This window comes from Acanthochromis polyacanthus, chromosome 21, assembly GCF_021347895.1.
Source record: "Acanthochromis polyacanthus isolate Apoly-LR-REF ecotype Palm Island chromosome 21, KAUST_Apoly_ChrSc, whole genome shotgun sequence".
Classification (NCBI taxonomy): Eukaryota; Metazoa; Chordata; class Actinopteri; family Pomacentridae; genus Acanthochromis; species Acanthochromis polyacanthus.
The window spans coordinates 29,816,972-29,838,222 of NC_067133.1; the positions used below are offsets into that span (position 1 = coordinate 29,816,972).

Consider the following 21,251-nt stretch of genomic DNA (forward strand, 5'->3'; position numbering starts at 1 on the left):
CTATGGGAATCTCCAATTAAAACGGCACCAAAATGAGAGTATTCAAGGCATCAGTGGAATCCATCTCTCTTTATGGATCCAACTCCTGGTCACTAATGAAGACACTCCTAGAAAGAGCTGATGGGACTCCTACTAGAATGTTAGGGATGTACAGGATATCTCCTGGAAATCACATCGCTATACGGCTCACATCCACGCTGGTCAGCCATCATTAGACAACGTAGACCAGCCCTGGATGGACATGTGGAGACACAACGAAGCAGCTGGTCGTTGTCATGGAAACCTGATATGAAGGCTGGAAGGTGCTGGAAGAAGACACAGGTCTGGAAGGCAAAGATTGTGTTTTAACTGTGGAATTTTGTAACTTTGCTGCTGCCTATCTTGGTCTGGATTACCTTGAAAAAGAGCTTCTTAATGTCAGTGGGATTTCCCCTGGTTAAATAAAGGTTAATAAATAAATTACCCCTGAACCACGTCTGAAACTATTTTTGCACCCCGTGCTAGTTTCTCTTTTCTTCTATCTATATTTATCAGTAATATATGAAAATGTTCTTTTTTTGGCCGTGTTTGGCAGGAAAACGATGAATTTATTTAACTCGTTTGCTCGTTATTTTCTCCAGACATTCTCTGGTCATTTTGTCAGCTTTCTAAATAAAATACTGCATTGTCATTCTGCAGAAATCCTTCCTCCTCCTATTTCTTCTTGTACCCCATGTCGCTCTCTCTGTCCAACTATTCCTTCTTGAGCTTTCAGAGGAGGAGACAGCACAGTGGGGCAGGCTTGTCCTCCCTCCATCAACCCACAGAAGGACTTTGATGCTCAGGTGGGAGGACAGAACACTCTCCCTGGCTGCCATTATGTATGCCATATCATCAGTCTGGATGGCAAAGAACCTTTGACTGTAATGTTGGACAGATGGAGCAGGAGGAAGAACTTTATTCATGTCACTGATTCTGTCGAATGCAACAGACTAACAGACTGAAATATCAGTAATGACAGTCACTGATTATGAAGCAATATGAACCGAGCAGTAAAACCACATTTATGATTATTTCTATCTTTATACACATTATTAGCTGTACCCATGAAAATGTTTTATTTAAGAGCTTGTATTATAAGCACTTAATAGGAGTTATCAGTGGTAATTTCGGTCGTTGAAAGTTGATCTGAGTGTTCACTGCCATGTTGTGGTCACAGTCAGGTACTACAACACTGTTAAATTTATTAAATTAAACATATACACAGGTTTGGAAATAGTTGTCAGACCACCTGTTATTTTCTTTCTGCACAGAAGGTCTTTGGCATTCATAATTCTGTTCAAATTCTATCACAGTGGTTGAATAATTACAACATCTTTTAAAAGATTGAGTCTAATAACTCAATAAATATTTAAAAATATGATATATTGGGGTGTCCTGATAGCTAAAAAGCTGCTGTAGACACTTTTAAAGACGTCAAATGTTTATTTTAATGTCTGAAAGCAGTCATGAAGGTGTTTTTACTACTTACAAGGGAAACCTTTAAAGCAATAAAGTCAGTGTTTTCAGGATATTTGTTCCTTATCTCTGAGTTTAAACAAGCCTTTCCTGTATTTTCTGACTTCAACAGCAAACACATTGTTCTAAAAAAATGTAAAAAGGTAAAAACACCTACCAGTAAACCATAACTTCCTTAAACAATGTCTGTTTTTGACAGCTTAGACATATTTTTGTGCAATACTTCTGTCAAATATGGATAAATAGGAAATGCTCCTTTAAGATTAATTTTTACAGTAAATGTTTTGCACAAAGTTACTTTTGCAAAGCTGAGTACATTTTTTAATGATTTTTTTTGTCAGTTGTGATCCCCCAGATTTTCTCCTATGCTAGTTTATTGAATTATCAGTCATAATATAATATATAATGTGATATATAATCTGCATATAACGACTATATCATTCATATATATCCTTATGATATATATCTATTATGTCCATATAATTCATATAAATCCTTTTATCCACATCTTATGTCTGTTAGTATAGAATGTTCATTAGACCTGTACAGTATATTTATAGCGTCCCATAATCTGTATATTATGTCAATATCCATTCATTTATTTTCCAATACTGTGTCTATCAGCATGGTATGTTCATTGCACCTCCAAGTGTATATTACAATCTGTAAATATGTGTATATCATTTCAGTATTCGACCAGATTGGATTTGGTTACCTAATAACATGAGCATTAATCCTTTGTTGTGTCATTTGTGCAGGTCACACAGAACATTTTCTGTCCAATTCATTCAGAAATCCATGTAACTATAAAATTCTAGTACATGTTTGTACCTCTCTGTCAGAATAAATGCCTATTTTTTATTCATTATTAGTGTAATATTCATTATTTCTATGATATAACATTTGCTACATGGACTGGGCAGGGGAAAAAGTTAAAGGGGCGTATGAAAGTTAATTATGTAATTATATAAAGTGAACTTTACAAGTTTTTAGTTGCTGTTTCATCAGTATTTCAGTGGTTGCACTGAAGTTACAGCATACAGTGAATGAGGGTTTGTCCAACCTGTAATCATATGAACGACCCCCTCCCTGGTATTGGTCCGCTGCTGACATATTCACACAGAGTTCCACACTATTGGAGAGCCTGAGGTAAAAACACACGCTCACACACGCCTTCCTGCTCATTATTAATGAGAGGATTTGAAAGTTAAATATCCTCAGTGCAGCACACACCATAATAAACAGGCGTCATGTAATAGTAATGCTAGTTAAAGTGCGGTTATACCTGTAGGTTAGCTTAGCTGCAGCTAATGTTGGCTACCTCCCGTTAGCCCGTAGAGTGTCGGTGTCCTGGTCGGTGTTTGGTTCCAGCCGTCATCACAACAACACGGACAGCCTCCCATTCATCACTACAGATAGGTTGGCATCGAAATGGCATCGATAGCAGCGCCCCATGAGCCAGGTTTAAGCCCGGGCTCCATGCAGCTGGCTGACGCTTTAGTCCCCGCCAGCATATTCGCTCCGGACCGGGGGGATGTGGTGACGACGCTGGGGACGAGTGCTTCGAGGACGGAGACGAGCTCAACGGCCAGCCCGAGGATCGGGGGATCGACTTCACTAGCAAGGTACTGCTGGGCCTGCTGGTGTTAGCATGCTAACACTAGACGCTGCTGGGTGATGAATGAATGAATGAAAAAATAGTAATGCGTTCACTGCACGTAGACGTGTAATTAACAAAACACAGCGTATCGTACCTTCAATATATCTATTAAATATTAAAATGCTGAATACTTCCCGGAGCAGGGGTTGCTTTTGCTGACGTTAAATAAAATAGTTAGCTTAGCTGCGGCTTACGTTAGCAACTGATGCTAACATTAGTTACACATCCAAACACCTTGCACCATATGCTGCTACAACACACACAAGCATATCTGAACACAACAGCAATGGTTAAAGCGATGCACAGCAGCACAGCATCTCTTGTCAGAACAAAACATTAACTTGAAGTGACCCGTTAATCCTAATTCACAAACACACACAGTTAAAATACAGCAAGATAAGGAGGTGAGGCATCCTGCTGCACCTCCAGCAGCAGATACCTGTCTGTCTGTTTAAACACACCTGTACGACAGAATGTAGCTATCAGGTACTAGAACTCATCAGATGAGTAAGTGTTTACCATGCTGTAATCCTGGATGTTTGAATGCAAGAATAATAGCAATCAGGTTTGTGCATGTCAGGGTCAAATTACACATCACACCGTAAATATCCATCCCATAAACAGATTGCACAGGGTTGCGTCAGGGAGGCAGTCCCTTGTTGACTTTTGGCTCTTGATAGTTTCTTCGGCATGTCGGCTTCCGATGTTGTCTGACTTTACCAGCGTGTTCCTATAGACATTATTTTTGGCACAATAAATCATGTTTCTGTAACTCCATCAGTTTATTTACATTAAAAAGTCTTGGTGTGCTCTCCTAGTGATAGCACCTTCATAATCGGGTTTTCCACAGACACGCCTGAGCTGTTTATCTTGATAGCGGACAAAGAAAGTCACGGCATTATAACTGTAGCCCAAAACAAAAGGCCTAACTGAAACTCAAACCACATTCCCACGATAGTACGGTGTATTTGTTTCAGTTTCAAAGTCACATTTTTTAAATTTATTTTTGGATAGTTTCTGTAAAAAACACAGCAGTGCTTCCATTGCTGTGTTGCAAGTCTTATTGTATTTGTGCTACCAGCTTATTCTCAGCAAACACCCCAAACCAGTTTCTACTGAGGCTTAATGGTGCTCTTTAAGTCCACAGCAGCAGGGATCATAGCGCTGCGTTCATGTATAACCTTGAGGTGTTTCATGGGAAGCGAGGCAGCTGTGTTTGTATGTGAATAGCAGCTTTTGAACTCACCATTCCCTTTGGGTTTTGCTTTTTCACCCGGCTTGCATTTTGAATGTGCAAACTGTCTGCAGTGAAATAAAACAAAGTGCCGAAAGAATGAAACTCTGTAGTAGAGTCAGAGTCGCACCTGATGCAATCCCACCTCAACTTCCTAACAGGTACTGACTGTCACTGAGAACAGCTCATTGGATCTGATTAAACAAGATTACCAGGACAACCATGAGTGCAACAATAGTCAATATTCTCTGTGTGTTTTCTCTTTTTCCCTCACCGGAACCCGACAGCTGGCTCTTGTTAGCCCAAATGGAGAGCAGTACGACTCGTTACTCCGGCAGCTCCGGGACAGGATGGAGGAGGGATGTGGAGAGACCATCTATGTGGTTGGGATGGGCTCAGGTGAGAAACTTAAATTAAAGATAAAGACACCCCCCCCCCCCCTCCTATTTTTAAATCCCTCTATGCTAGATCGAGCTGTAGCCACAAATCCATGAGTTGTCAACTATTAAACTACAAAAAAATTCCAGCCTCTTGAAGTTGTGTGTGTTTTTTTTTTAAATTCCTCTGTGACATTAAAATGTAAAGATTTTTTCACTGGAGACAAAACAAGACATTCAAGGATGACATTTTATAGACTGAACAACTAATCAATTAATCTGAGAAAATGATCAGTCTAGTCAACAGTGCAATGATTAGATAAGACCAACATTTTCCAGCAGCTACATACACTGACAGTCAATAGAGACTTTGAGGTATAAATGTAGGCAGAATTCTACTTGTAGGGGGGTTGTAATTATTCATTGTGGATTTACTGATGATCTAGTGCCCTGGTAGTTGAGATAATGATGAGTTGTCATTTTGTCATGATTCATTGCACATGGGTTGGTCACTTTGCAAAAGTGAACCAAATACACACCAAGCAATACTCAGTGAGTATCTGCACAATGTGAGAATGGGTTCTGAAGGCCTATATAAAGGCCCAAAAAAGGCCACCATTGTTAGTCCAGTGAACAGCATCATGCCGCGTCTATCACATGAACAACGTCTCCGGGCACTGGGTATGGTGGAGGCCGCTTTGAGCTACAGTGATGTATCCAGGCGTATGGGCTGTTCCCAACCCACAATCAGAAGCCTGGTCCAAAGCATGCGCCGACGGATTGCTGCCTGCATCCAAGTAGATGGAGGCCATACTCGGTATTGACTGTTGTGACTTTGTGTTTGGCAGGTCCCGTTTTCTTTTGTGAAATTCTTTATTTTGAAATCATTCTTGAAACTTTAGATTTTTGTTTCTGTATGCCAATATGCTAAACAAATGATTCATATGAAGAAAATCCAGTTTCGGGCTTCAAAATAAAAATGATGTTGAAAAATATGGTCTCAAAGTTTCTATTGACTGTCAGTGTACATATGAGGCATGGAAAAGGCACAATGTAGCAAAAATAAAGCTATCATAAAGATAAAACAGATCTCCTGTGGTCCTTCTCTGTAGACGGTGGTGACTGGGGTCTGGATGAGAAGGACATGGAGGCTTCGGTTGCCACGGTGCGTTCCATGTGTGAGCAGCTGGACGCTGACCTTATCACACTGCGAGAGCGCAGCGAGGCAGCCGGTTTGGTCCGTGACTATCTGATCCGGAGGCGTGTGGGTGAGCTGGACTTCCTGGAGGTCAGGTGAGCTGGTATGAGGTCGTGGCTGCTGTCCATTAGTGCCTCTCGCTTATAATACCAGAAATTTCTGCAGGTTTCTGAAGTGCTCAGGCTCTCTGTTTGTGTTTGGAGGAGTCGGTAATCACTGCATCAAAGACAGGAACTTATGTTTGGACAAACCCTGTTAAACCAGTTTTAAAACCAGTTCAGGTGTTCTTCAGAAATTTTCTGAAAATTTTTTCAGCGTCTTCCCCTTTCATTGTTGGGAATAATAACACAGTAATATCAACATAGTGTTTTATACATAATTAAATCATTTGGAAGTAAATGACAAAGGTTAGCCTTTTTATTAAATTCACTTTTATTTATAAAATTACCTCAAGATGCTTTACAGAACTCATACGCTTGAAACTGCAAGCCTTAAGGCGACAGCGGCAAGAAAAAACTTCCTTTTAACAGGAACAAACCTTGAGCAGAACCCGATTCTTTATGTGAGGGAACCCGTCTACTGTTGGCCGGCGGGTTGAGAGGAACAAAGGAACATAAAACACAGGTTGGGATGCCTGCATGATAAGCTAGATGACACATACAAAGAGAAGTCAACATGTAAACCGATTCATAGCTTACTGGTATGATGTACGGCTCTGGCATTAAATATACTACATATATAGCTGGCAGTAAAATTCAAACAGTATGTAGATGAAAATATCAAGTATAGCGAGGGCGACGCAGAGCAGACTGGTGGAAATGGACCGCTGGAAGCAGTGGGCTGGAGGAAGGTCAGCAACTGATAACTGAAGGCTCTGCCTCCCATTCTACTTTTAGAGATTCCAGAAACAACAAGTAAGCCTGCAGTCTGAGAGCCAAGAGTTCTGCTAGGATAATATGGTACTATCAGGTCTTTAAGATATGATGGAGATTATGCTGACCATCAAATTCTCTGTGTTACTGGATTGAAAGTCACGTCTTTCTTGGTACACTGAATGATGTTTTGGGACTCTTCTATCCCTCAGGGTTGCAGTGGTGGGGAACGTGGATGCCGGTAAAAGTACTCTGCTGGGAGTCTTAACGCACGGCGAGCTGGACAACGGCAGAGGCTTTGCTCGGCAGAAACTTTTCAGACACAAACATGAGATGGAGAGCGGCAGGACCAGCAGCGTGGGAAACGACATCCTGGGGTTCGACCAGGAGGGACAGGTGAGGGTCTAGTGGATGCTGTCCTCCTTAAGGAGCTGTAACTCTTCAGGCTTTAGTGTTTTTTGCTACACTATGAGCTGCTGAAATGTGATGAATGAGGTGAAAGAGAAATTTGAGTGCATTAGAGAGGATGGTGTTCAGAAAAACTGTTTACTGCAGGTAAACGCCAAGGTTTGGAGGACTGTACTCCACTAGAAAATGGAAAATGTTGTCCAGTTTTTAGTAATTTTCTCAGATGTGAATAAAAACTAACAAACTGCACTTGAATAGTTAAATGTTTACCTGGTAGAATATAGTGCAGGTGGTTATATATGGTTTATGGTACCTGTGTGTCTCCAGGTGGTGAATAAACCAGACAGTCATGGAGGAAGCCTGGACTGGACCAAAATCTGTGAGAAGTCCTCCAAAGTCATTACCTTCATAGACTTGGCCGGCCATGAGAAATACCTCAAGACCACCGTGTTTGGGATGACTGGACACCTGCCCGACTTCTGCATGCTCATGGTCAGCAGGAGGGAGAAGAAATGAAGTTTGTGTGTCCAATAGAACATCTGGATTCTAACTGCTTGCAATATACAAAACAAATCTATTATAGTGCTTTCATGAAACCTGCCTAAAATGTCAATATGAAACTAAAAGGATAACACAGCAAAACCTTAAACATCAGAGAATAATACAGAACAGTATGGAACTTAAAATTAGTTGTCTTTTTTGATTCATTTAGAAAAACAAATCTGAGGCTCTGAAATGAAGCCATAAACCAACAGGAGTGAATTATTGTACTTGCATGAGAAACCCACCATAAAGATCACATGACTGCTTGTCAGAGGTTAAATCTTTTCAGAAATCAGTGTGTGAGCAGTACTTTAGTGCACGTTTTAATCACCCACTCTCACTCTTTCTACAGGTGTTAAAATGATCATTTCGTTGAGCTGTGTATCTGTAATGCTTGACTTTTAGCAGCCTGTAAACTACAGTGAAGTGCATGTTACCAGTGTCAACGCTGCAAGAAATTTTTGCCCCATTTGTGAATTCGCTCGTCTCAAAATAATCCTCTTGTTGGACTTACATTGAGGACACGGACACGTTATAATCCACCTCATTCGCTGACCTGTCACTCTGAATTCTTTTAAGAAGTCGGTGAGATGCTTCATTAAACTGGTCGCATTGATTCCTTTGGTCTGTGTGAGTAAAACTTATTTCAGAGATGTTTTTTTACGGTGTCCGTTGACCCGTCCTGACTGTTGGCTCTAAGAGTAATAATGCCACATTCTGATTTGTGAGTCACCATCTTGCTGAGTCTAGTTTTATCATCGTGAGCGTTGCAGTGTGCTTATCAGAGGGGGGAATAAAAGCGGTTGGCACACCCACTGTTGGGCTGCACAGACATACTCCAGCTGCTATTAAAACTGTCAGAGGTGCTACTGAAAGGGGGATAGGATTGTTTCTCACAGCCAAGATTTTACTGTTTTTCCCTAGTATTGGTGTACCCTCCGACACTAAAGCACTTTAATTATATACAAGTGAATATTTAAACTTTGGATTTTCTACACACTGGTTTTACTGGTTATGTAAATATAAAACAAGATCTATATGCACCATCCACAGTTTAACTAAAACCTGTTTTATTTAATGTATATATAGGAATAACTTGCTCTCTTTCCCTTCCTCTCCAGGTGGGCAGTAATGCAGGTATCGTAGGGATGACCAAAGAGCACCTGGGCCTGGCTTTAGCTCTGAATGTGCCCGTGTTTGTCGTGGTAACCAAGATCGACATGTGTCCTGCCAACATTCTACAAGGTCTGAGGTTCCTTTTTAACTCTCTTTATCCTATTAACGTAACAGTCACCTCTGTGCTAATATGAGATTTTAGATGCATTTTTGTGACATTTTCCCCAACAAAGCTTTATGTGCCGTGCTTATCGGTGTTTATGTTGCTGTTAACAGAGACATTGAAGCTGCTCCAGAGGTTACTGAAATCTCCAGGCTGCAGGAAGATTCCTGTTCTAGTCCAGAACAAGGACGACGTTATAGTCACAGCTTCAAACTTCAGTTCAGAGAGGTACTAAGTCTGTTCCAGCCAGGTCTAGAGACGGAGTATAAATATATACACACACCTTCTCATTTACTGGTTCTTCTTTATTTTATGACTGTTTACATTGTAGATTCTCACTGAAGGCATCAAAATTGTGAATGAACACATCTGGAATTATGTAGTAAACAAAAAATGTGAAATGAGTCAAAACATATTTTATATTTTAGATTCTTCAAATGATTCTATTTGAATTAAAAACTGACTCAAAATCTGTCCACAATAACTTGTAAAACATTGACATTAGTCCAAAATGACTTGAAACCTGTTCAAAACTACTTAAATTTTCCCAAACACGTTAAAAATCGTACAAATGACTCAAAATATGTCCTAAATTTGTCAAATCTTGTCATAATGACCCAAAAGTCCCAGATAACCCTGAACATGTAATTTGTCCAGATGAATTAAAAAAATTCCCAATAATGACTCTGTCTAAAATAATTTTGCAAAAAAAAGTTGAAATTTGTCCAAGCCTACTTTAGTTGTAATAAACGACTTGAAATTTTTCGATAATGAATTGAAACTTTTATTCAGTCACTGGAAATGTGTCCTTAATTACTCAAAAATCCTCCAAACTGACTCAAACTTTATCTATTATGAGTAAATATTTGTTCACAATGACTTGAAACCTGCTCAAAACTTCTCAAAATATGTTAAAAATGGTCCAAAATCTGTTGAATCTGTTCCCAAGTGACTTAAAAGAAGTCCCAGATAACCCTAAACAAGTCTCAAGAAACTCAAGAGAATACCAAGAGTACAGAGCAGGAATCAAAGCAAAGGGTGGCTGTTTTTGAAGAATCTAAAATCTACAACATGTTTACAGTTATATCACTATGGTTTGTTTGCTACATAATTCCATCTGTGTTCATTCATAGCTTTGATGCTTTCAATAAGAATCTACAACGTAGAAAGCAGTAAAATAAAGAGAAACATTGAAGGTGTGTCCAGGTTTTGACTGCTGGTGTAGCTGGTTCTAATCTTTGTGTTGCGTCCCTCTAGGATGTGCCCCATCTTTCAGATCTCCAACGTGACTGGAGAGAACATGGACCTGCTCAAGATGTTTCTCAACCTGCTGTCGTCCAGGACTTCCTACCGCGACGACCAGCCCGCTGAGTTTCAGATAGATGACACCTACTCCGTACCGGTACTTTAACTCCTCACACTAGATGGATTTAAATAAGTAAATTGAATGGAAGCCTTCACTCCTGAATGTTCACTAACCTGCAGGCCGTGTTCTGTTTCTGTGTCAGGGAGTGGGAACCGTAGTATCAGGAACTACTTTACGTGGACTCATACGTCTGAACGACACCATGTTGCTGGGTCCAGATCCTCTGGGGAGCTTCATCCCCATCGCTGTCAAATCCATCCACCGCAAGAGGATGCCTGTGAAGGAAGTTAGAGGCGGTCAGACTGCCTCATTTGCTCTCAAAAAGGTAGGAGTCAGAGGTGTCCCACAGCGGCATCTTGTGGAAATGGGAATGGGGTGGATGCTTGTGACTGGCAGGTGTCTTGTTCATGTTGGGAATCTTGACAGTGAACTATTACAGAGTGACTGTTGCAGAGTGAGTGCTACATCCTCCCCCCTTGAAGTAATGCATGTCCCGTTGCATCCTTTTTGTGGGTGTGTGGTCACAGGGATATCCAGCATAGGGCTCACAGGCATATAGGGTACATTGCAATTAGGACCCACTAAAGAGTTGGTGACAGCATTGCTTAGGCCTAGGAACAATGACTGAATGACGGAAATTAGTGGATTTACCAATTGAGTGTAGTGTAAGCACTCTGGTTCTTTCAGGATATCTGCCAGGCTCATTTGTGTGATCATAACCCAGAGTAGGCTCTTGATTAATATTTTGATCAATGTCATTTCTGCTGTTTGAATTCAACAGTATATTCTCATCAGGACTTATGTCCTGGTTATCATCGTTCATTGGAGGTAAATTTCCATTGCCAGGTATTGTGTCATGTTCAGGTAAGTTTCCTATGCTCAAGTCATTGTTTCCTTCAGGTAAATCCTCCCCGATAGAAACATGGTCCACATCTGGAATATTGTCTAGTTCGGGTGATGTCACATCCAGTTGTTGGTCAGTGTCATGCTCTGATTCACATTCATTGGTTCCAGGGTCAACCTCAAGAGAGATAGCAGCAGACATTTCTATAACTGAGACTGAAACACACTCCCTCATCTCCTGATGAAAGCTCAGAAGGGGGTGGTAGAGGAGAGGAAGTTGTGAGAGGGCGCCTTGGATTTTTACACAGAGGTTGTCGCAACTGGTTTCCTTTGTAAACGCTGGAGAACTTTGAATGTTCAACTTGCAGGTTTCTGTGCAAAGGAATGTCATAGTCAGAATTAAAATCATCCTCATTGATACTGTCACTATTGGTACCCGGACAGTTTCGAATTTGGGGCCGTCGGGGTAGACAGGGAGTGACAGGTTTCTCCTGTTCAGTAATGGGTAAAAATCCACAAGGCAGAAGTAAATCCCGATGTAGGGTATGCAAAGGGCCATCTTTGGTTTCAGGCTTAACTGTGTATATGGGAAGATCTCCCGAACGTTTTGTCACAAAATAAATGTCGGACTCCCATTTATCTGCCAGCTTGTGTTTCCCACGCAGTCGAACATTTCTTACAAGCACTATCACCAACATTGAGGGTAGATTCAGTGACTCGTTTGTCAAAGCATGCTTTGTTACGATTTGCAGTTTTAGCAGCATTTCTGCTTGCAATTCGGTAGCGCTCTTCAAGATTGCTTTTGCACATACTTGGTTGTGAACTGTCAAGGGGAAGACCAAAAGCTAAGTCTATTGGTAGATGAGGTTGTCGACCAAACATGAGTTCATATGGACTAAAACCTGTGGTCTCGTTTTTTTGTGCAGTTGTACGCATGTATCAGTGGTTTTACAGAGTCCTTCCAATGCGTTTTATCCTTGTGACTTAAGGTACCTAACATCTGAAGGAATGTGCGATTGAAACGCTCCACATGATTTGCACTGGGATGATAGGGTGTTGTTCGGACTGTCTTTATTCCAGCTATTTCACAGAGTTCCTTGATGGTTTTAGACTCAAAGTCTGGTCCTTGGTCACTATGGAGGTGTTCAGGGAATCCATAATGTACAATGAAATTGTCCCAGTCTGCTTTAGCTACAGTGCAACCCTTTTGATTGGAAGTGGGAATGGCTACTGCATGGTAAAATTATCAGTAATTACATCATTAGTGTTGCTGCAATCTGGCTCCAAAGACAAATAGTGCATACAGACCAACTCTAAAGGACAGCTGGTCAGGATGTTAACTAATGGAGCTGCTCTCTCTGGGGGAGTTTTGCGGCATACACACCTGTTGCATGTTTGTATTTTCTTCTCAACTGAAACCGCCATTCTGGGCCAAAAGAAACAAGCTTGTACAAGGTCAAGAACACGTTCGACTCCCATATGTCCCATGTCATCATGGAGACTGTAATACCAAAGCTCTCAGTTCTACTGGCAACACCATTTGAAGGGTAGTACTTGTTCCTTCTTGTCGCTTCCTGTATAAGATACCATTTTTTAGGATCAAGCCATTCCACTCTCAGTAAAAGAGGAAGTTCGGGCAGTTCAGCTCTGACAGTAGGGGATGGGCTCACTCCATTTGCTGAATGACTTCCCTGATCATCTCTTTGTTTCTCCCTCAGCTCATCCTCTGTCATATGAGAAAGAACAAGCGAACCACTTATATTCTCATCAAGTAATATGTTAGGAACTGCCTTAGAATGAAGTGCCAGCGATTCAATGAGTGGTAATGGGTGATAATCATCATTTACTTCAGCCACAATAGAGTTACAGACAATGTGTTTGTCACAAATAGCTCGAACTTCAGACTCAGACAAGTGCTGCAATGCAAACTGACGAATTCTCGTATTCTCCTTTTGGGAGGAATAATCATCAAGTAGATCACCATGGGGACATCGTAATAGAGCATCTGCATCCACATTCTGTTTTCCTGCTCTATACTGCAGCTTGAAAGTGAAAAGGTCAGATAACCATCGGTAGCTTATTACATCCAGTTTAGCTGTTGTTAATATGTAAGTGAGTGGATTACTGTCTGATGACAGTGAAAGAGGCACCATACAAGTAATCACTGAATTTCTCAGTGACAGCCCATTTAAGAGCCAGAAACTCTTATTTATGTGCCGGATATTTTGACTCACTGAGCGATGACTTAACTTTCCTTCTTGTTCTTGGTATAATGCAGCACCCAGTCCTGTGGTACTTGCATCTGTATGGAGAATGTAGGGTAGCTTAGTATTAGCAAATCCAAAAACAGGGGCTGTAGAGAGTTTTTCCATTCAGGGTGTCAAGTGCTTGTTGACAAGCGGATGTCCATCGAGAACCAAAGTGTTCCTTTGGATTGTGATATTGACAGTTCTGACTCTTTTTCTTTCCCCGAATATGAAGTGGTGGATAGCCTGCTATAAGATCATTCAAAGGTTTCACCAGTTTGGAGTAGGCTTTGATAAATCTTCGGTAGTAACCACAGAAACCGGGAAAAGACTTCAGCTCTTTGAGGGTTTGGGGTCTTGACCAAGTCTTTAGAGCCGGGATTTTGTCAGGGTCAGTTTTAATACCGTCGTCAGAAACAACATTGCCAAGGTAATGCACTGAAGTTTGGAAAAATTTGCATTTTTCTGGTGACAACTTTAACCCATACTCTTTCAGCCGTTGGAGCACTTTAAGCAGACTAGCTTCATGATGCTCCAAAGTGTCAGAAAAGAATGATGTCATCTATGAACACCAACACCTCTTTCAAGTTGAACTCTCCCATGCACTTTCCCATCAAACGTTGAAATGTACTTGGGACATTGGTAATTCCTTGAGGCATTCTGTTAAACTCCCAGAACCCTAAAGGACAGACAAAAGCAGTTTTTTCTTTATTTGCTTCTTCCATTTAAATCTGATAATATCTAGATTTTAAGTCTAACACTGAGAACCATTTTGAATCAGCAAGAGCATGGAAAGCTTCCTCCACATTTGGAAGAGCATAAGCATCTTTGAGAGTCTGCAAGTTAATACAGTAGTCAATACAGAGGCGCACTGAGTTTTTCTTCCTAATGACCACAGTTGGGGAAGAAAAAGGTGACTCAGATTCCCGAATAATCCCTGCCTCTAACAGCACTTGCAAGTGTTTGCAAAGTGCATCAATATCTTGTGGATGAATAGGACTGGCCCGCCCTTTAAGCTTCAGTGTACCGCCGGCGGTACACCTACTAATTTGCATAGGAATTTCAAGAATGTCCGACGGGTGCAAACGCGATTATACAAACACTATACACCGATGGAAAGCTTAGATTCTCATGAATCCGCCGGTATAAACCACTTTCAGATGTGATTACCACAGCGGGTGAGAAAAACACATTTGTCCGACAAAAACGAATATTCATCCATCCGTTCTCTATACACGGCTTCAAAGCACACAGCGCGACTCACATTTCCGGGTTCATTATTACACACACAAAAAAATTCCACAAAAAACGGCCATAATCCAACCTTTTACATCAGATGACACAAGCCAGTAAACTATTTTGTCCAAAACATGTCCTGAAGTCGGTATAAAATCCCCGAATCGGTCGTTTTCAAGGAAATGCACCTCCCGATGCGCGTCCAATATTCCCTGTATTTTTCGTAATTTTTTTTATTTAAAAATAGAATATTAGCGATTTTTTGTACTGAAAACGGCTGGAATTGACTGAAGCTTAAAGGGTTAAAAGGAGTTTCATTACTGAGCTTGATATGATGCTTTACTTTGTCAGTGTGACCAAAATCCAAATCATGCTGTGCGAACACTTCAGGCATAGCATTGAGGTGCTTAGTTATTCGTTCTCTCCACTCAGATGATGAGAGTGGATCTCCAAAATCAAAACTCAGACTTGAAGGTGTTGTGGATTCTGATGGTTTGGGAAGATCACACTGAGAAGAAGTAGGCTGTGAGACGGACTGCTGTTTGACAATGCTCTGTACTGCAGTTAATTCAGCCAATACAGTTTTTGGTGGTATGGTTACAGCATGTCCAGTCTCATTATGCAACACTACTGGAAGGCGACTGAACCGTTTGGATGGGAAAGGTGGTTCCCACAAGCCCGTTAGGAAGTCTTGAAGGGTGATTGGTTTCTTTGGGTACTCTCAATTTTGCCTGCTTTGCAGTGGGACTCTGTTTATCATCAGCTCCTGAGTGTCCCTCCACAGAAGCCGAGTTTAGTTTAAATCAGTAGAAGATCCTTGCGATTTCATTTTTCTCCGTTTCTCTTGGAATTGTGCCCTTTTAAATGCTACCAAAGAAGGGTTTGGTGCTTGATCACTGTTGGGTGCAATATGACCATTCTCTCCACAGTTAAAGCAGTAACCTGGGCGGAGTGAGTTGCTTGACTTGGGGGACTGCTCTCCATACTGGGTAGTGCCTTTTTGACCTTTGGCCTTATTAGAAGGTATGCTGTTGCTTCCTGATGTACGTCCTGAGCCTTGAGAATGAGAAGTGCTCAACTTTGATAGTTGGGTTTGTATCTGAGTGATCATCTTCTTCAGTTGCTCAATCTCTGAAGACTGTTCAGCCACAGTATGAGAACAAGCACTATGCACATGTGATGCAGCATATGCTTTTGAAGTGACAGATGTTGGCTCGACTGTACCGAAATGTTGCTTCATACGACACGCTTTAGCTGCTTGTCTATCCTCCTCCACACGAAGCTCATAATCAGCTTCATTACTGGGTCGTGTGGGTTTTCCAGAAAAAGCTCTGAGTCGAGAAGAACCGTGGAAATGGGACATAACATTGTCTGTTTTGACAATGTGTTCTACCACCACCTTATGAACGTCTGGTGGATTAAGAAGGTCACTGGAAAGGATGGAATGACTGGGTTGACATTTTGCTGTGGTTGGAGGGGCCAAATAAGAAGCAAATGTGTTGGTTAGGCCTGATGGAACCGTTTCAGTTGGATTAATACCAGCTATAGGTTCTTTGGGAGGACTTTTTACCTCAACTGTTGTGGCAGTGGGAGATGCTTGTTCACCACTGTTCAATTCAGGCTTCACCTCAGGTTCCAGAGGAGAAGGGGCAATCTTTGTTAACTCCTCCCGTAGCACAAGTTCAAATGGCTTGGCACTCAATTTTGCAATTGCATGCAGTGACTCCAGGAAAGTCTGGGTGGCGCTACCACAAGCAAGGGGACTGTATATACTAGCCAAAGAACAGATTTTGTAGGTGACGTTTGGTGTAGTAGGACTTGTGTAAGTTAAAGGAAGCACAGGTGCAAGATTCTGCATTGCAGTACCATGTGTACACTCTATAACACCATGTCTGGGGTATTCAGGAGTGTCAACATGGAAAATACAGTGAACAGAACCAAATGTTGCAAGATAATTTTCAGTTTCCTTATCTAGTTCAGTGTTAGTCAATCCAGCAATAACAACTGAATCTGGAACTTTTATGGACTCTTGCATCACTATTTCCATGATTTCACAATTTTTCACTCAATATACCCAGAAATATATGTTCATTAATCTTCAAACACAGCTCCTGGCTAGCTCACCATGCTTTATGTAGCACTTGTAATGGAATTATGTTACCTTTAGGTGGGCTAAGGGCTAGGCTATGTAAAGGTTCGGCTCTGGGAGCTGTGTGAGATTAACAGACACGAGGCACACAGGAACTTGTTACCAGTAATGTATTAAAAACAAATACTTGGAATACATCAAGCCAAAACAATGACCAAAATAATTGAACAAAGCAAGAACAGAAAATCGGAGTGAGACTAAATCAAACATTCACCTGTAATTCAGCAGCTCCACTTTTAACAATTCAACGACAGTTTTAAATTCAGGTGAGTGTGGGTCCACTGTTGCCAATGGTGTTAATCAAAATAATTCATCCATGAAACAAGTCTATGAACAAATCCTAACAAGGTGGAACAAATCTAACCAAGCAAGTCCTACCACACCATTGGGGAAGGGATGAAGCTGTGAGGATTGAGGCCTGCCAACAGTGGGATGGGTGAAGGGGTGAATCTAGCCAACGGTTTTCCAGTTTGTTCCAGGGTAGCTCGCCATCAATTCATCCACAGGAACTTAACCTGTTCAGCAGACAGGCTTCATTATCATCAACATCACCGTCATCAATCATCACATTTTCCATTAGTTGCTCACCAACGTTCAGCACAGTATGGGTTCAGGTGGGTGTTATCCAGAAATCCAGAAGCATGGTTCCAGTGGTGAAGGCCTGTTAGCATTGGCATGAGCCCTTAGCATGACACTAAACAGCTTTCAATTTGCTTAGCAAGAGTTTTGACTCACTTCCTCCTTGATGGTGTGATTTCCAGGCTTGTGAAAAGTGAATGGTTTCCAGAGATGAGTGGTATGGGGTGATCTTGTTGTTCAAGTTACTGCTGTGTGTGACTGAATGAAGCTGATGTGCTTCAAACAAAGGAATGGGGTGGATTCCAGGTGGGAGAGACTGCTGGTGATTGGTTCAGGTGCTGTGACTGACAGTGAGGAGGTCCAGTAATATGGAAGTGACTGATTGTGACTGTCAGGTGTCTGTTCATGTTGGGGATCTTGATGGCCAACAATGAACTATTACAGAGTGACTATTGTAGAGTGAGTTCTACATGTGGGATTGCACAGGGTAGTTACCACTGGGTGAAAACATGGTCCTAAAATGAACTGGAGAAATGATTCCTTGTACCTCTGTGGCTCTTAGATCAAGCGTTCGTCCATAAGGAAAGGCATGGTGATGGTGTCCCCGAGGCTAAGCCCACAGGCCACCTGGGAGTTTGAAGCCGAGATCCTGGTGCTGCATCATCCCACCACGATATCCCCCAGATACCAGGCCATGGGTGGGTAACATGACGACAGAACAGGCTCTGTGTGTTTCTGCTACAGCTTTACAGTGAAAACAGGACATCTGAGGGTGTGGAAGTTCTCTAGCCGAGTGTCCAAATGACGTTTATGTATCAAAGGACTGAGTGTTGCTCACATATCAGACAGTTTCTACAAAGTCCAGTATAGCACAGCCTCACGCCTTAATTAACTGTGTGTATTTCAGTTTCTTACTTTTACCAGAACACTATTCATTTATTCATTTTTCCCTCCTTTATCCGACACTCAGTCCACTGTGGCAGCATCAGGCAGACGGCCACCATCCTGTCCATGAACAGAGACTGCTTACGGACAGGAGACAAGGCTTCAGTCCACTTCCGCTTCATCAAGACCCCCGAGTACCTGCACTGCGACCAGAGGCTGGTGTTCAGGGAGGGACGCACCAAGGCTGTGGGGACCATCACCAAGGTAGCAGAATAAAGTTTATCACTAATACGAATGACATGTACTGTTTAAAGACGAAGTTCTCAAACTCTGCAGTTAGTTTTAGGACATTTCTATTGAAGGAAATCTGGACTATCAATGACCAGTTCTCCCAGTATGTAAGAGAAAAGTTCTTATAAAGAGTACAGAGCACTTGAAGTTAAATAATAATAACAGAGCAGAGGTGCAGAAGATTTGTAAAAATGCCAGAATAAACATTACGCATGGTAGAAAAGAATTTAAATGAAGGATATTTCATCTTAAAGATCTGCTTTAAGAGTTTTCAGGTGTATTGTTTGGCTTTTTTAGTGCAGATAGAAACTAACATGAGTGTACAGAATGAGACAAATATTTCATTTTTAACAGTAAAGCAGGTAAACATACACTAGTCAAGCCCAAAAATTCAATTCTAAACCTGTAAATATGTATGAATGAAGTCCTAGTCTGTGTGAAACATTAACCCCAGGTGTGACTTCAGACTGAGATGTAGAGGTTTTTGTTAGAATTTTTTCACATCTATCCTCGGATTCTTTTCAGCTGCTGCAGTCCACCAACAACATGCCGTCCAACTCCAAACCTCCACAAATCAAAATGCAGTCGACAAAAAAGGCGCCGCTCCGAAAAGAGGACGGCAGCGTGGCGACCGGCGACGACGCAGCGACGATAGCGCAGCCAGCCGGCCCGAACACAACACAACCGGTGAGTCACGAGAAAATAAAAACAAACGATAAAACAGACCGTATGGTTCTGGTTCAGCTCTTCCTGTGTTTGTCTGCATTTCCTGCCTCTACTACTCCTTTTCCTCTCTAACTTCTAACACTCTGCTGTGATTTCGTCGTCTTTAATCCTGAACTCTAACTTTGTCTGTCCATCCCTGCTTTCCGTCTCTCTGCTTGCGTCTGAAGGCAGAGGGAGACGACGACCCTCAGATAAAGGAGGGCAACAAAGAGAACAAGGTAAACTGAGTTGGTTTAACAAGAAAACAGAGGACGTGTTTGATTAAAGCACGTTGGTGGTGCTGTAGTCTGAAAATGGGATTTTGTTGTTGTTTTTAGCTGGTTTTACCACTTTAACCCTCAGATGCATCAGTGGTGACGCCGTTTTCTAGCAAGATCTTTGTAATGAAACGTTTTTATCATTTCATATTCCAGCTATTCCTCACAAAAAATGTTCTGATATCATTCCATTTAAATTTTTAAGTTGCTTTTTATACTTTTAAACAAATTGTGATATTTGTTTTCCTACCCTGAGCTCTTTATCACTGATAATAATCATACTAGAGGTGATGGAGGAAAACAAAATGTTGACATTCCTGTTCTGTGTAATATTCTTCTTTTCAATCAAAATATTAAAAATGTGTCATGAAGTGAAAAATAAACATATTTCAAGCATGATATTATTCTTATGTGGCCAAAAATATCAAACAAACAATAATACAGATGATTATTCTGAAGCAAAATGACAAAAAGTGGCATACAAACACATTGTTATAGTAGAGTTTAGGTCCAACCTCTGCAGCATCTGAGGGTTCAGCGGGAGGAGCTGCAGGATGTTCGGCGCCTCATTGAGTGTTTTTGTTTTCTCTCTTGTGCAGCCAAAGTCTGGAGGTGGTGGAAGGAGACGAGGCGGCCAGAGGCACAAAGGAAAAGGCCAGAACAGCAGCAGCACCAACTCCACAGCAGCGCCGTCCTCGTCAGGAACAGGAAACTGCTGAATCTGCCCCTCGATCACTCCAAGTGTCTTCATTCCACAAACCATCACAGATGTCTGGAGCGAGACACTCTCCTCAGTCTTACTACTCCTTGCCTTTTTACACCAGGTCATAGTTTTTATTTTTTAAAGGGAACACCAGAAGCAAACACCTTTTATGCATTTTATTGTCTGCTGCCTTTACGAGCGGTTCGACTGATGAAAGCAGTGCGGCTTTTGAGGTTAGCCTCACACAGGATGTTGATTTATTTCATTTTATCCATATTTTATGTGTGGAATCGGAGACGAGGGTCCGGTACCAATACGAGCAGCTATAGGTGAACCTCCCCGTGCATTCCCCGTGTATTTGCAATGATAAACAGTTGTACTATTTATACTGCATATGTAAATTAGCTGTTAGTCGTTTGATTGGAAGGACGCCATTGTACAAACATGTATGCAAATCACAAATGAATGTAGCAGAGGGCACATTTAAAACTCTAGATATATGGAAAATATAAGGTGTTGCATTTTCTAACTGTCAGTTATTTATTTGGCATTCATGCAGAACATTTCCTCATGGATGGTCTTAATCTTTCCGCCTGCTCCAGTAGTGTCCGTCACGCTTCCATCGTCGGTCCAAACCTTTTACTGATAGTACAAATACAGCACATACCGTCACTCCAGCAGCTGCTAGCGTTTAGAAGACATGCAGTAGTCGCAGTGCTCCTTGTAACTCCAGCACTCCACGGCCTGTCGCTGTTAACATGAAACACTTTGCCACAAAAAAACAGACCATTAATAAACACACTTTACTGAACTTTTCCACTCGTTTCTGTGGGTTTTCATCGTGTTTGTGTTCTTTTTCCTTCACTATTCTGTTATTTATGTGCAGTCGAGGGCTGAGGTCT

The 21,251-nt window shown here is 41.5% G+C and overlaps 1 protein-coding gene across 1 annotated transcript; it reads left to right on the forward strand.

Moving 5' to 3' along the window:
- Positions 1-2,656: 2,656 nt before the first annotated feature.
- Positions 2,657-21,164, forward strand: gtpbp1 (GTP binding protein 1). The gene is given in 15 exon segments (XM_022214819.2): positions 2,657-3,034; positions 3,037-3,122; positions 4,679-4,790; positions 5,881-6,061; positions 7,051-7,234; positions 7,574-7,738; positions 8,911-9,034; positions 9,182-9,296; positions 10,326-10,470; positions 10,577-10,759; positions 18,050-18,185; positions 18,458-18,636; positions 19,189-19,350; positions 19,557-19,607; positions 20,246-21,164. Coding segments are annotated over 15 exon segments (2,049 nt in total). The 5' UTR covers positions 2,657-2,928; the 3' UTR covers positions 20,366-21,164.
- The last annotated feature ends 87 nt before the right edge of the window (positions 21,165-21,251 follow it).